The sequence below is a fragment of the Scophthalmus maximus genome, chromosome 10 (assembly GCF_022379125.1).
Source record: "Scophthalmus maximus strain ysfricsl-2021 chromosome 10, ASM2237912v1, whole genome shotgun sequence".
Taxonomy (NCBI): domain Eukaryota; kingdom Metazoa; phylum Chordata; class Actinopteri; order Pleuronectiformes; family Scophthalmidae; genus Scophthalmus; species Scophthalmus maximus.
The window spans coordinates 1,508,300-1,521,949 of NC_061524.1; the positions used below are offsets into that span (position 1 = coordinate 1,508,300).

General features: G+C 46.2%; 2 protein-coding genes across 3 annotated transcripts; one reads left to right on the top strand and one right to left on the bottom strand.

Moving 5' to 3' along the window:
• Nucleotides 1-1,783: 1,783 nt before the first annotated feature.
• Nucleotides 1,784-8,166, top strand: LOC118283546 (solute carrier family 22 member 7). Of its 2 annotated transcripts, none has more exons than XM_035605655.2 (10): nt 1,784-2,325; nt 2,464-2,567; nt 3,192-3,346; nt 3,925-4,093; nt 4,246-4,369; nt 4,460-4,569; nt 5,335-5,549; nt 6,508-6,616; nt 7,382-7,592; nt 7,879-8,166. In XM_035605655.2, the coding sequence occupies exons 1-10, from the start codon at nt 1,939-1,941 to the stop codon at nt 7,960-7,962; spliced, it is 1,668 nt and encodes a 555-aa protein (XP_035461548.2). In that variant the 5' UTR covers nt 1,784-1,938; the 3' UTR covers nt 7,963-8,166. The 2 variants fall into 2 exon arrangements, with proteins under 2 accessions (XP_035461548.2, XP_035461549.2); XM_035605656.2 differs by having other exon boundaries at nt 7,882-8,166.
• On the bottom strand, nt 5,592-13,196 carry si:ch211-132e22.4. Its single transcript, XM_035605659.2, has 5 exons — nt 11,301-13,196; nt 10,547-10,652; nt 10,104-10,403; nt 8,387-9,178; nt 5,592-8,050 (listed from the first exon to the last, which is right to left on the bottom strand). The coding sequence occupies exons 3-4, from the start codon at nt 10,279-10,281 to the stop codon at nt 8,460-8,462; spliced, it is 897 nt and encodes a 298-aa protein (XP_035461552.1). The 5' UTR covers nt 10,282-10,403; nt 10,547-10,652; nt 11,301-13,196; the 3' UTR covers nt 5,592-8,050; nt 8,387-8,459.
• Between the last annotated feature and the right edge of the window lie 454 nt (nt 13,197-13,650).

Genomic DNA, 13,650 nt, shown 5'->3' on the forward strand with positions numbered 1-13,650 from the left:
TAAGCCAGTTTTTCTTTGTGCTGGTGTATTTGTTCTATTAATTCTGTTGGATACGATGTATTCAAAATATAAACACATTCATCATCACAGCACATTGTAATCTGAGATTATGGAATAACAACAACAATGCCTCTCTTGAAACAACCACAGACTTTATGATCTGAACCAGACACATGATGAAGCAACGTCGCCATCTACTGGACGTTCACGTGAACTGTAGCTGCAGCTGAGCATGACGTCATCCACGGATCCTTCTCTTTGCTGAACACGTCTGTGATGGATGAGCACGTGATCAAAATAAAAAAATCGAATTATTACGTCTTTCTCTTGATTCCAGATTGAAAACACAAACAGTATCTAGTTCTGGCAACATATAGAATATAAAATCTTTGACATGATGCAGTGGATCATGGTGATGTGACAATTCAGAAGTACATGTGATATGTTCATGTATGGATGTATAAGAATCTGAGGATGGAAATAATATAAATGACTCCACAGTTAATATGTAATGTCAATATTTCCCTTGTTTTTCTGCAAAAATAATAGTTTACAATAGTTTTATTTTTTTTTACGGAAATTCATCTCATTTGTTCAGACTCAGTCTGTTTTTTGTGGTAAAAGTAAAATTGAATTTGGTTGAATCCCACATGTGAGCGTGTTACAGCAACTGAACAAACAAAATAATAATAGATAAATATGAATATTAATTCACAGTATATACTAGCACATAAATATCTCACTGGGCTGCGTTTTGCTCCTGTCCTTTTGTTTGTTTGTTCATTTGCAGGATTACACAAAAACTCCTGAATGAATCTTGGTGGAAGGATGAGACACGGGGCCAAGAAAGAATCCATCGCATGTCGGGATAATTCACGGATCTGGATAAAACAAATGAGTGACATCTCTGAGCGTGTCCCGTGTGGACAGGTCGACTTGTCTTTGTGTCGGCCATTTTGTGATTCTTCCCTGCAGTTCAGCGTCACGTCCGAAGCGCAGTGTAGTATTCAGTGTTCCACGCTTGTGGGACGAATGTGTAACGGTTCAGAACTGAGAAGCTGTTGAATGAACCGTCACTTCTGCTAATGTTTCATCACTTCGCTTCAACTCCGAGCTCGTAAAAGTTCACCAAGGCCGTGAGAGCGTCCGTCTGCTCGAGCGAATGAGTAACTTCCCCTCTCAGTCGGGCGAGCGATGCGATAGTGTGACGCCAGAGAAAACATTCACCACGAAGGTTTTTCTGCTTTTTTACAATGTTTAAACAGTCGAGATCATCTGCTCTGTGGAAGGAGAGGAACTAAAGCTCATCGAGCCATCACACACTTTGGCATTAGACGAAAAGGGAAAGCACAAGATGCGTCTGTGAGCAAATCTTATGTTTTGTGATTTGTCAGCGTCTTTTTTTATGCTAAAAGACAAATCCGGTCTGAAAAAAATAAAAAAAATAAAAAGATTTTGCCCCCGCCCTCGAGATTCCACGGAGGAAAAGATTTAATCATTTCCTTTTATATCGTCTTCTTTCATTAAATGCTGCTTTGTGCCCTTCCGTTTTATGTCACATAATTAATAAATGTCGCCCTCGAATAGATTGGCGGCATGAAGAAAGTTTTTTAATATTTCACGATCCTGAAAACACGTCCAAGAGGTGACGAAGATCACATGTGGCCTTTTCCCCTGTTGCAGCCCAAACAGCTGTTTCTGTGTCTGTTTAACGCACATTAATCTTTAATCCGTGTGACAACATGCAACTTTTAATATTTTACAGCCCAACAAGGTCCAGAGGTGAAGAGCGGAGGGTGATAATCACGTCGGCTGCAGGACACGAGTCTGAATTCCGTCCCGCTCGGTGAAGGAGCAGTTTCTCACAGAGCAGTGGTCTCCGTCTCTTACACAGGTGAGAAATTCAACTTGGTGTTTTACTGAATCTTCTCCTTCAGGATGAAGTTCGAGAGCCTCCTGGAGGAAGTCAACGGCTTTGGGCCGTTCCAAATCCTGCTGATCCTCCTGCTCTGCGGCCCTCGGATCGTCATCCCCTGCCACTCCCTGCTGACCATCTTCATCGGAGCCGTGCCTCCTCACCACTGCGACGTCAGCGGCCTGGGCGACGGCGGGCTCCTCGCGAACTTGACCGCTGAGCAGAGACTGACGGCCGGCGTCCCCCGCCGGGGCGACGGCGAGCCGGCGTCCTGCGAGATGTTTGCCCAGCCTCAGTTTCAGCTCTTGTCCAACGGATCCGCGCGGGACGGCGCCGCGTTGCCCACGGTCCGGTGTCAGAGTGGATGGGTGTACGACAACTCCACCTTCACCTCCACCCTGGCAACAGAGGTATGACCTCTGACCTTTTAAGATCGGTATTAAAAAGATCTAATCAAAACGAAATCTTATCACAGTCTTTTGTAAAGAATCGCAAATCCCAGGTTATCCGGGGCTGTGAACGCCACCTCCTCTCTGTGATCTTTCCAGTGGGACCTTGTCTGTGACAGGAAAAGTCTGACGAAGACCACGGGCACAATCTTCTTTCTGGGATTGATGGTGGGAGCCATCGTGTTTGGATTCCTCTCTGACAAGTACGTGTGTGAAAACTGTCTTACGCTGTGAGGACGTTTAGATCGAATGTCAAAGGAAAAGAAAATTGAATTTCACTTTCCAACTTTACGAAAACCGTTCAAAACAAACCGGGAGGTGTTAAAGCCCCAGTGTGTCATTTTAGTCATTTTAGTCATTCTGGCGCCATCTGGTGGTAAAGTTGAAAACCGCAACCAACTGAGCGACCGACGGGGGACACTTTATGGCGGCGCACCGCTGATTCCATTTCCGGTGATATTGTCTGAAAATTCAACGTGAACGCGACGTGTTCTGGAGCGTTTAGTTCAACAAGCGTATTCAACACGACGTAGAAACATGGAGACTCACACGGAGGTCGGTCCACCTCATGTGACTGTATTTAACTCATGTATGAACAGAGTTATGGACAATATATTCAATTTCTGTGAATAAGTTCTTCTAAATATCACGCTGTAGCTTTAAGTAGCGTTCAAATGGAAAAATAAATTAAAGTAATCAGACGTAACATCTCACACTTTTTACTTAAAATATCTAGAATCACATTTAAAAGGAGTCGACACTTTAAAGAAAAATCATGACCCAAATTTCCCTCCGTGAATTCAACTCAAATTCTTTTTCCTTTCCAGGTACGGAAGGAAAAACACGATCCTGGCCTCCTACATCATTTCCATCGTGTTTGGCTTCTCCAGTGCTTTCGCGAACTCCTTCGTCATGTTCGCGGTGCTGAGGTTTCTCACCGGCTTCGGACTGACGGGAATCGGCATCAACTCCTTAGTGCTCAGTGAGTTGACAGCTCACTATGCTGGAATGAAACAGTCACTGCAGGTTGAAGGGTTCTTTCACACCGGCCTTGTTCGGTCTGGGCCTTTGGACTTCGAACCGATATCACAGGTGTGAAAGGTTCCTCGGACCAATGAACCACAAGAGGTGGAGTCGGTCCGGATCCAACTGAACCAGGGTTCGGTTCGTAAGCAGTCTGGAAACAATATTTTGGAAGGGATCGGACTTTCGGAGCAATGACAATGGCTCCGCGCCGAATTGACAAACACCGACGTCAGACGCTCGTCTACAAACCAATCAGAGTCAAGTATGAGGGATAAGCAGCCCACGTAGGTGATGACGACAGGACGTAGGTTTGTCGTGTAAATCTCGTTAGCGCGTCGCAACGTGGAACCAGAACTAACTGGATCGAATGTCAACGTAGAGAAACCATTTGGTTCGGGCCTTGGTGTGAACACGGCCTCAGTTGAAGTCCAGACTCGTTGAACCGTCCGACCAAACTCCCAGTGAAGTCAGAAGGAAACAACTGTTATCGCCTGAATCATTTTCTTCTTCCTCTTCCTCTTCCTCCCCTCGCAGCCATCGAGTGGGTCGACACGGACCACAGGTCCTTCATCGGCGTGATCGGCAGTCTGTCCTGGTCGGTGGGCAACATGCTGCTGGCCGGCTTCGCCTACCTGGTCAACGACTGGCGCACGCTGATCATGACCGTCACCGCCCCGCTGGGCTTCGCCGTTTTGACCTGGTGGTAAGTGAAGCGCATGTCGCACGTAGCGAATCTCACACGTTTGCGTCATCCTGCTGACAAACAAACACAGTTTCTTCCTCGTCGGAGGAAATCAAATTGTCTTTTTCCCGCTATGTGTCGCCTGATGATTCCGTGTTTGAACGTGGCGCCAGGTGGATTCCTGAATCTGCTCGCTGGCTGCTGGCGAACGGTAAAGTGGAACAAGCCCAGTTTTACCTCGACAAATGTGCGACGTTCAACAAAGGGCAAAAGCTGTCGACCAAATTCAAACTGGAGGTGAGTGTCAACTCAAAGACTCACTCATACTCGCGGCAATGTGTAGAGGTGTTCTGTGTTATTTTCCACTTTCCCTCCGTCTCTGCGCAGACTCTCTGCGACATGGAAAACCTGGAAAAGCAGAATAAAAACTACACCTACCTTCATCTAATCAAGAGCCCGAAGATGAGGCGGTTAACGCTGATAACTGGGATTGTGTGGTGGGTGTCACACTGATCAAGATTCATATAGTCATTTAGAATATATGTCTTTAATATTGCGACGTCTGATAAAATTAAACATATACATATCGGGTGTCTGGGAGGCGGTAAACTTTATACCGTCCCAGAATCATGTTCCAAACACAACAAATATATATATTTTAATGGGGAATTTCTACCATAAATGCAAGTAGAAAATGTAAAAATGTATGAATATTTGATAATGTGTTATCATGTGTCCATTTTGAAGAATGTGGACGCTACAAAAACAAAAACACGACTTTATGTTTTTGCATGAATAATGAACTTGTATCGATTAATACTGTGATGCTTAAAAACATTATTTTAAACAACATGATTGATGAAATTAAAACAAGCGGGTCAGTCCATTATGGAAAGTCTTCTGTGTTAAATATTCATAAGTAATAGATGCAGTATATTTTTTTTAAATAATCAGGATCCCGATATAATGACGTCTGATCCCCCGACCAATACGATGGACAGAAAACCTCAAACTTAAAAAACTCTCATTTCTTATTTTGACAGTCATTGGTAATGACAACTCGTTTTCATTTCGACAGTTTAAATACAATGAATGTTCTTTAACAATTTGTTTAACAACCACTTTGGATGATGTGTGACACTGTGATTGGCTTACAGACGTCCAATCAAAGGTCAGGTGACAGTAATCACAGATCTCGACATCGTAGAAAAGTGATGTTAAGGTAGAGAAACGTGACTAATGGCTGATTCGTTGCTCTGCAGGTTCGGCGTTGCCTCCACGTACTATGGGATCAGCCTGAACATCAGTGGATTTGGACTCAACATTTACCTCACGCACTTCATCTACGCCGCCATCGAGGTTCCAGCCAAGCTGATGGTCTATTGCTTCCTCAACATGATTGGACGCAGGAAGTGTCAGGCGGGCACGCTGCTGCTGACGGGAAGCTGCATCGCCATAAACATATTCCTTCCCAAAGGTCCGAAGGCGCAAAGCAAACACACACAGAGAATTTTTTTTCATGCTGTGACCAGTGACTGTGAATAAAGATGGACGAAGCGTCTCCTCTCCGATCGTACAAGAAAATTAAGCCAAGATATCTTGGATACGGGCGCTGCAAACTTGTGCTGGGGACGTCCGCGCAGTAGTGAGCGGGAAGTGTAGCCGCTGCATCAAGGTCCCGCCCATACACGTGCTCGACCAATGCTAAGGTAGTGTCAGCTGTCAGTCATGACCAATTTTTATATCATCAAATAACTAATGAAAAGCAAAGTGATCAGAAACATGAACACGTGAACAAACATCCGTGTGATAAGAACAACCTCACGTGACAGAAACATCTGCTAACACGGAGGGGGCGGGGCTTATGGCCTGTACTGCAGCCAGCCACCAGGGGGCGATCAGGAGGCTTTGGCAGATGTCACATTGTCCATCTTTATTTACAGTCATTAAAACAAAACCAGTTTGGCTACAGTTCTAGTATAGTGTATTTATAGGAATCACAAAGCATCACATGTTCTGTTATTCGTGCGGTGAACCTGTACCACTGACAACACCAGCATTACTTCCACAGTGCAGCAATATGGTTTGGAACAAAAAGATCTATAATGATTATAGTATAATCGTGATATATAATAATTACATAACTTAACAAAGATGTGCAGTAGCAGGAAACGTGTGCGGCGTGGCACAATTTGTCATCACAGGCACAAGAACAGGATACTGTACGCAGCCATGCAAGGTCACTCGTCTACTGTAACTGTGTGACAGTGTGAGAGAGTTTCTATAGAGCCTGGTGTATACAAATATTATATTTTAATATCTTATCGTACCTCCTAAGCTTTGTTGAAGCCCTGATAACTCCTCGACCTTGAGGCGGCTCCGCCGTGTTGATAACCCTCACACTCACGCACAGCACTGTGCTTGTTGTTTTGCAGGTCTGTGGTATGTGCGCACAGTTGTAGCTATTCTTGGCAAAGGCCTATCAGAAGCCGCCTTCACCACCGCCTTCCTCTACACGTCGGAGCTCTACCCGACGGTCGTCAGGTCGGTCACTGTCATACTGTTCTGCGTCGACACGCCCTTCTTTCATTATGCTGCTAATCATTCGTCACTTATGATTGTGTGTCAACCTCCGGCTCATCGTGCCAATTGGTCCACTGGACTATTGAAATACTATCGTGACATTACATAAATAGAAAGTAGAATGGAACTCATTCGACCTCATACCTCCGCCAAGGCCCATTTAAATCTGCTAGATCCAGATTCTTATTTGCTTAATTGTACACACTGATGAATTCATTACACTTCCCTGGGAAATTGGTGAAAATGTCAAAAAAAAAATTTATCTCACAATGTTAAAGAAAGGGATTAAAAAAAAGAAACATTTCCTGGATCCGCCCAAAATTTAATAGATTCTTTCTTGTCCCATGTTCCATCATTCCGCCAAGTTTGGTGGAAACCTGTTCTGTAGTCTTTGCGTAATGCTGCCGACAGACAATCAAACTCCTTGGTGGAGGCAAAAAATGTGCAAAAAAACCCAGTTGTAAAATGGTGTAATTTTCCATTAAACTATTCCATCCTTTGTGCATTATGTTTTAGGTTGAGAGAGACCCAGCGGATAAAAACTCAAATCCAGTTTTGAGATGTATCCATTTAGATCTGAATTGATTTGAATTTCTTTTGTGTACTTTGTCCATTACTGTCATTTTCTGCTCTGAGCGCCCGACCGCTAAACGGCCTGAGCCTGAACCTGCAGATGAGTCGCAGTGATGGGGACACAAACTCATGACTTACTTCCTGTCTCACCAGACAAAATGGTTTGGGCTACACCAACTTCGTCAGTCGTCTGGGAGTCGCCGTGGCTCCTCTCATCCTGCTGCTGGAGGACGTGTGGACTCTTCTTCCTCAGGTTATCATCTGCTCGGTGGCCGTCCTGTCCGGCCTGGTGGCTCTGCTGCTGCCAGAGACGCTGGGCGCGAAGCTGCCGGAGACGATCGACGAGATCGAGAAGCCCAGCCTGGTAAACCAATACGTGAAAGACGCGGTGTCCGAAATTTGAGAATGTCTTTGGCAACTGGTTTGGCATCGTTGGGTGGCAGGAATGAGAATTTTTCTGGTTTGCAAACCTAGCAACGTGGCTCATCCTCAACTTGACGTAGATTTGGGGGCGGGCCTGACTGAGAGCTCGTCCACATCGCATCCACCTACACCTGCAACCATGAACAGATTGGACATCGTCTATTAGAAGAAGACTTGAAACTAGAGATTGAGCCAAAAATGCAAACAATAATTGCGTCTCTTTCCAGCAGGAGTGTGAAGTTTCCTCTCAAGCCGTCGACCCGTCGGCTGTTCTCCTGGAGTCAAAGGCCCCAGCAGAGAGTCGGCGGTGAAGACACGGGAGGAACAAGGACTCTGGTTGTTCTCAGACACCGAACGACCGCGATGCCTTTTTTCAAATGTGGTAGATCTTCTTTGTATCTGTGAGAGAAACTCCTGTTAGGATTGTTTGTGTGCTTTGTAAACGCTCAGTGAAATATTGAAGATAATGTATTTATAAAGTTCAGCATCACGCAAATAAATAATGATTGATCGAATATTTTTGGGGGCTGACGCCACTGACTGTCATGTAGTGGGAAAAATATGATTCTACTGTTGGCAGTAGTGTTGTCTACTCTACTGTATAAACTTCTTTTAACGTGTGGCCTTACTTCTTTACTTTCTCTGAATTGTTTTCCCCTTAATACTTTTTATCTCTGGTTATACTTGAACCTCACTTTCAACATTTCATAATTCTATCTTTATCTTTATTAATACCTCTGCCAACTTAGCGAAGGTGGTAACAAAGGTTTGTTTGTCCGGGAATCTTTTGGGAATCTGTGTCTCCTCCTCAAAGTCTCGTCTCCACCGTCTCTGCGACAGTGTCCACAGTGGGTCTCGTGTCCTCCTTCTGGTTTGGGCAGCAGGGCAGCGCCCGCAGCACCTCTTTGAGCCCTTTGGTCATGAATATGTAGAGGAAGGGGTCGACCAGAGGGCCGAGGTAGAGCAGCAGGTGGGACACCAGCTCCAGGTAACGCACCACCTCCTTGAAGGACAGAGCCTCCAGCAGGACGTTGAGGATGAAGGGGACGTAGAGGAGGGTGTAATTGGCCCAGATAGCACCAATGCCCCACACCGTCCTCCGCCTCTCCGGTGTTGGAGGGTCGGTTCGGGAGCACACCAGGGCTCTCCACGAGTCCACGGCGAAGAAGAGCAGGAAGGGGAAAGGGGCGAGCAGAGCTGCCGCGAACCAGAGCTTGTACTCGAGCACAGCCAGGGCGAGGACGGCCAGCGGGGCGGCCCACGCCACCACGGCGACCGCAGGAAAGCGCCGGATGCTGCCGCAGCAGCCGACACACTGCGGGTACGCCACCGAGACGTGGCGCTCCTGGGCTATGAACAGCATGAGGGCGATGTTGGAGATGACGCCGAAATAGAAGATGAAGTCGGTGGCGCTGGAGGACGCGACGGCCTCGCTCTCCGCGTCCTGGCCCACACGGGGGCGGCCGAAGAAACTGACGATGTCAGACACCAGGAGGAACATGACGGAGATGGGAACTTTATTCTCACCTGGACAGAGGACGAAAAGAACAATCAGATACTTTATATACACTTATGTCTGATTTCAGACCACTGCTAGTTTTAGGACTACGACTACCCACTCTGATCTAAAGTTCCTTCCGACTGCTGAAGGTGAAGGTGTGCAGGGTTCAACAAAGCTTGATTTGAACTAAAACTAGAATGGCCCCCAGGCGATCGCAGACCTCCGCCAAGACCCAACAGTCCTTGAATTCGATCAAGCTGCACCAAATTGCACACTCATACTGTAGATATCAGTCTCCCGAAATATGCCTGATTATTTCTCATCAAGATCCATGAATTATCCCCTGGGAAATCTGGAAATGTAAATAAAATGTAAAAGATTCTTGCACCACAGTTTTGTGGACCAACTGGAATTGCATTTTGTTGGCACTGGGGGGGCAGTGTCCCCGGTGTGCACACCCGAGGGCGCCATGCACTGCGGATGAACGAATCTTGGTAGGCACGTATGTCACGCGAAGACCTACAAAAAAGCCCCAGGTGACCATCACCTCCGACCAGCAGGAAGTCGACCATTTCGACTTTAGTGTGCAAATTTGGTAGACTGGTACAGCGGCATACTGATCATGGCACATGGACGTGAGTTGGCCATCAGGAGAGGCTGATTCACTGTCTGCACTAACGGAGACATTGATGGAGTAGAAAACTTCCAGACAAGAAGATTAACTAGTGTTTGTTTCATTTACTTCCACAGGGCGGCAGAGAGTGGCGAGGTGTGAACGCAGCAGAACATTGACAGAAACTGTCTAGTGACAGTGATAGCAAAAGACACGGGGGCGGGGGGGGGGGGGGGGGGGGGGGGGGGGGGACTAGCTTAGCACAAATCGAGCCGAGCGCCTCTGACGCCGCCTCATCCCACTTCGTCGGAGGTGTCTTACGTCACGTTACGACAAACCTTTGTTCAGACTCTTCAGGGCGTAGATAGCCAGTCCGATGGCGGGCAGCCCGATGATGAAGGTCAACCAGTTGATCACCGTGGCGACCTGCACAGTGGTGGTGGCGGTGGTGTTGTCCTTGAGGTTGCCAGTGGTGAGGAGGGGCACAGTTGTTGCCACGTTGTCAGTGTCAGCCATGTAGAGGCCGCCTCGCGGGGCTATTTGTGTGCTCAGCTGTTTAGATAATCACCCAGATCCTCCGAGCGAGGCGCTCAGCCGATGGTGAGGCCGCAGGCGGTCGCAACGAGGAACGCTTTGGCCTAGTTACAGTCAAGACAAAGACCAGAATTATGTCTTTGCAGTATTAAAAATAAGCACGACACACACGCTTAATTGTGAAGCTTTAAACAAAATGTGGATATATCAACAGCCCGGCGACAGTGTGCCAAGTTATCCGTGTCACCCATGATCCCTGACGCGGGACGTCTGCCCAAACTCGGCTCTGAGCTCCGGTCCGTTGAATCTGATCGTCTGTGACTCGTCCCAAACGTGTGCTCACGGTTTGTTTTCTGAAAAGACATTGAATCCACAAAACGGTGCTCACTCGTAGAAGGAAACATTCATACTTCATACATTTCATAGTGGACAAGGTCGTCTGCGGATACATACAAATTGAAATAAAGGTATAAAGAAATATACTGGGTTAGGAATTTGTTGGGTGTGAATCTCACTGGTTCATAAAAATATGTTTAAAAACAACATAAAAACAGTTTTATTCCATAATGCATTCAAACTTAGTTTTGGCAAAACAGCCAAATCTAAAACAGGCTAATGGACGAAAATCAAAAATTGATGTAAATTTTGAAAAAAAATTGAAAAGTCTCCAATTACTCCATTTTGTTTCATCTGTAATCCACTTTTTAAAAAAATATTCATGAATTTTAAACTTAGATTGGTCAAATCAAGTAAAATTTATCGTCAATTCCTGTAATATTGTTCCAGACATAGAAAGGAATTGAAAAACGGTTTATCTCGTACCCACGGTGCAATAATACAAAACAAAAAAACAAACAAAAGAATTGTAATATATACAATAACTAAATCAGCTAGAGTATTAGCTCAGGTATCCTGGTGCCTCCTGTTCAAGAGTCCCACTTTTCATTAGCCTCTTTTAAAAATTTGCAAAGCACATCGCTCATCCTGAACCTTTATCTTACCTGTAATAAACGCCGAGTCAACTTTCGTCCACAGTTTTCTCTCCAACGTGTTGTTTTTTGGGTTTTTTTTAATGACTCAACAACAACTGAAAAGCGTTGAAGTAGTTTTTTAGATCCGCGTCAAATCCTGTTCAAACATTTGAATTCCCACTTCAGAGCCGGACGTCAGAGTCCCGGTGTGCGTGTGAATGCGTCCGGATCTTTGTTGTAACAGTGTGTGTGACATGGTTCTTTTCTGGGAAACTGTTTATTGCTGCAGTGCTGAGCCTCCTTATCGGCACAGAGCTCAACACGGCCGCTTTGACTGCAGCGGAAGATTCTCCTCCAAGTGAGGATTTGCATGAAACATGACTGTTGCCAAAATATTGGACCAGACTTTATCTTGCCTTTATTCCTGAATGTTTGCACGGCGGCTTCTTTTTTTTAAAGGGGCAGTTCACTAATTTCCCACTCGGGAACAGCGCGATGTTGGTGGTGGTATCGCTGCGACGTCGTCAGGTTATCGCACGGCTTGGACTCGTGAAGACGAAGAGATGAAAACTTGCATTGTGGGAAATGGAGGTTCCACCATTTTGTGGTGCTTGACCTCACCTGCTTTTGACTTTGACATAAGTCGTCCAGCCTGATGGAGGCCGGATAGTTAATGACTGGATCACTTTTTAAATATGATAAACTGAAACGCATTCAAACCCATGCACCAGGTTTTCTAAATTTAGACAAGTACTCCAGCTTGGCGGGAGAAGGTGTCGGGCATCTCGTGGTCAGTCTCCACCAGAGCTCTTAAAATGCAGTTTCTGTACTTTCACTCGAGCATTTCAGGCGTTTTTAAAAAATATTTTTTCTACTTCTTTGTGTTCGTCTCTTCTCCAGCGTTGACTCAATGATCCTCTTAGGAAGCAGTAAATCACAAGCTGCAAGGGGTTTTTCTGTCCTTGTAGTGTTGCTCGATTCATGTAGCGCCATTGTTGTTGTTGTGTAGTCTTCTGGCATTACCGCCGCCTGGTGGACTGGGGTGGAACAGCACGGCATCAGGATTATGTGGCCTATATGTCCCCCGGTCTTAAGACCAGATACTGGTTCTTTCAGTTCAAAACGTGGCTTATGCTTGTTTTATGGAATGGAAAGCATTTTCAGTGGTAAAAATTCTTTTAACATGTTCACATATATGAGATTTGCTGTCTGTTTTACGCAGCGTGTTAGGAAGCGTGTCACTTCCAAAGGTGCCCCGAGGACTTTTTGACAACTAGTCGTGCTAAGGAGCAATGTTGTGGACACGTCTGTCGACCGCGTTTGTATTCGCGGCAGACACAATGTTTTTTTTATCAATTGACGCCAGAAAAAAGATAATCAAAGAGTTGGAAAACACTTCATGCCACTACGGTCTGAAATCTGAAGTACTTTGTAATCTGGAGAATGTGATCGTGGACTGACGCTGGCGTCTCACTGGTGGAGGACCGAAGGTGTCGGCTGCGGTGTTGCGACAACTGGATCAGCTGACCGTGTTTCCTGTGGTGGGGACAGTGTCTGAAGGTTTCACATCACGCCAACGTGCAGCTGCTCAGCGGCGAGCGGGTCAGACTGTGGCTACATCCACACGAACACGACTTCGTTTGAAAACTGAAAGTGATTTACTTTCCGTGTCGGTTGTGATCTCCATCCACACCAACACAGCGTGACAACACACACACACAAGGCCATTCACAAACACTGGTCACTGGTCACGGGGAGTAAACAGGAAGTGGATCGTCTCTGAAGGAGGAACAGAGCAGGGACGACGAACTGTTACTGACAGGAAGTGTAACATTCACCGCCGGTCGTCGAGTCGTGACCACTCAGGAAGTGGTGTGCGAATGACTGTGTCATCGGTTTTTTTGCCCGTCCACGCTAAAATGCAGCCCCGGAGTTTTTTCACAGTCGACAGGGACCAGCTGCATTTTCTCAACGTCTACGTTTTGGAAAGCGCTCGAAAACGGAGCCGAGTGGCCGTCGGGCGACGCCCTTTTGGAAAAAAAACACAAAAACGAAGAGTGAATGTTAGAAAATGACATCTCATCCCCTATATTACAAATTTTTTTGTCCCCGGGGACATCAGGCGTCTCGGTCATAGAGAAAGTAAACAACGTATAATAAAAGTGTCAGTGGTCGAGTGTGAGAGGCGACACACCTTCGCCCTCTCGGCCTGGTTTCTTCTGGACAGATGATGCGTTCCAGTCTTGTTATGGTCGACCCTGCGACCGGCAGGAAACGCTGTGAACACACGGCTATTGTTTCTGTGAAAACGACCCGCGCACGTTGCTTTGCATTGTGGGAAACACGGCAGGGTGCTGCCCGCGGTGTTCTCGGAATAATC

Bases quoted from the DNA above. Each gene is read 5' to 3' on its own strand.
- LOC118283546 (XM_035605655.2), top strand. From the start codon at position 1,939: ATGAAGTTCGAGAGCCTCCTGGAGGAAGTCAACGGCTTTGGGCCGTTC. The intron at 2,568-3,191 runs GTACGTGTGTGA...TTTCCTTTCCAG, and splicing joins TTTGGATTCCTCTCTGACAA to GTACGGAAGGAAAAACACGA. The intron at 6,617-7,381 runs GTCGGTCACTGT...CTGTCTCACCAG, and splicing joins CTCTACCCGACGGTCGTCAG to ACAAAATGGTTTGGGCTACA.
- si:ch211-132e22.4 (XM_035605659.2), bottom strand. From the start codon at position 10,281: ATGGCTGACACTGACAACGTGGCAACAACTGTGCCCCTCCTCACCACT. The intron at 9,179-10,103 runs GTTTGTCGTAAC...TCCTCTGTCCAG, and splicing joins CCTGAAGAGTCTGAACAAAG to GTGAGAATAAAGTTCCCATC.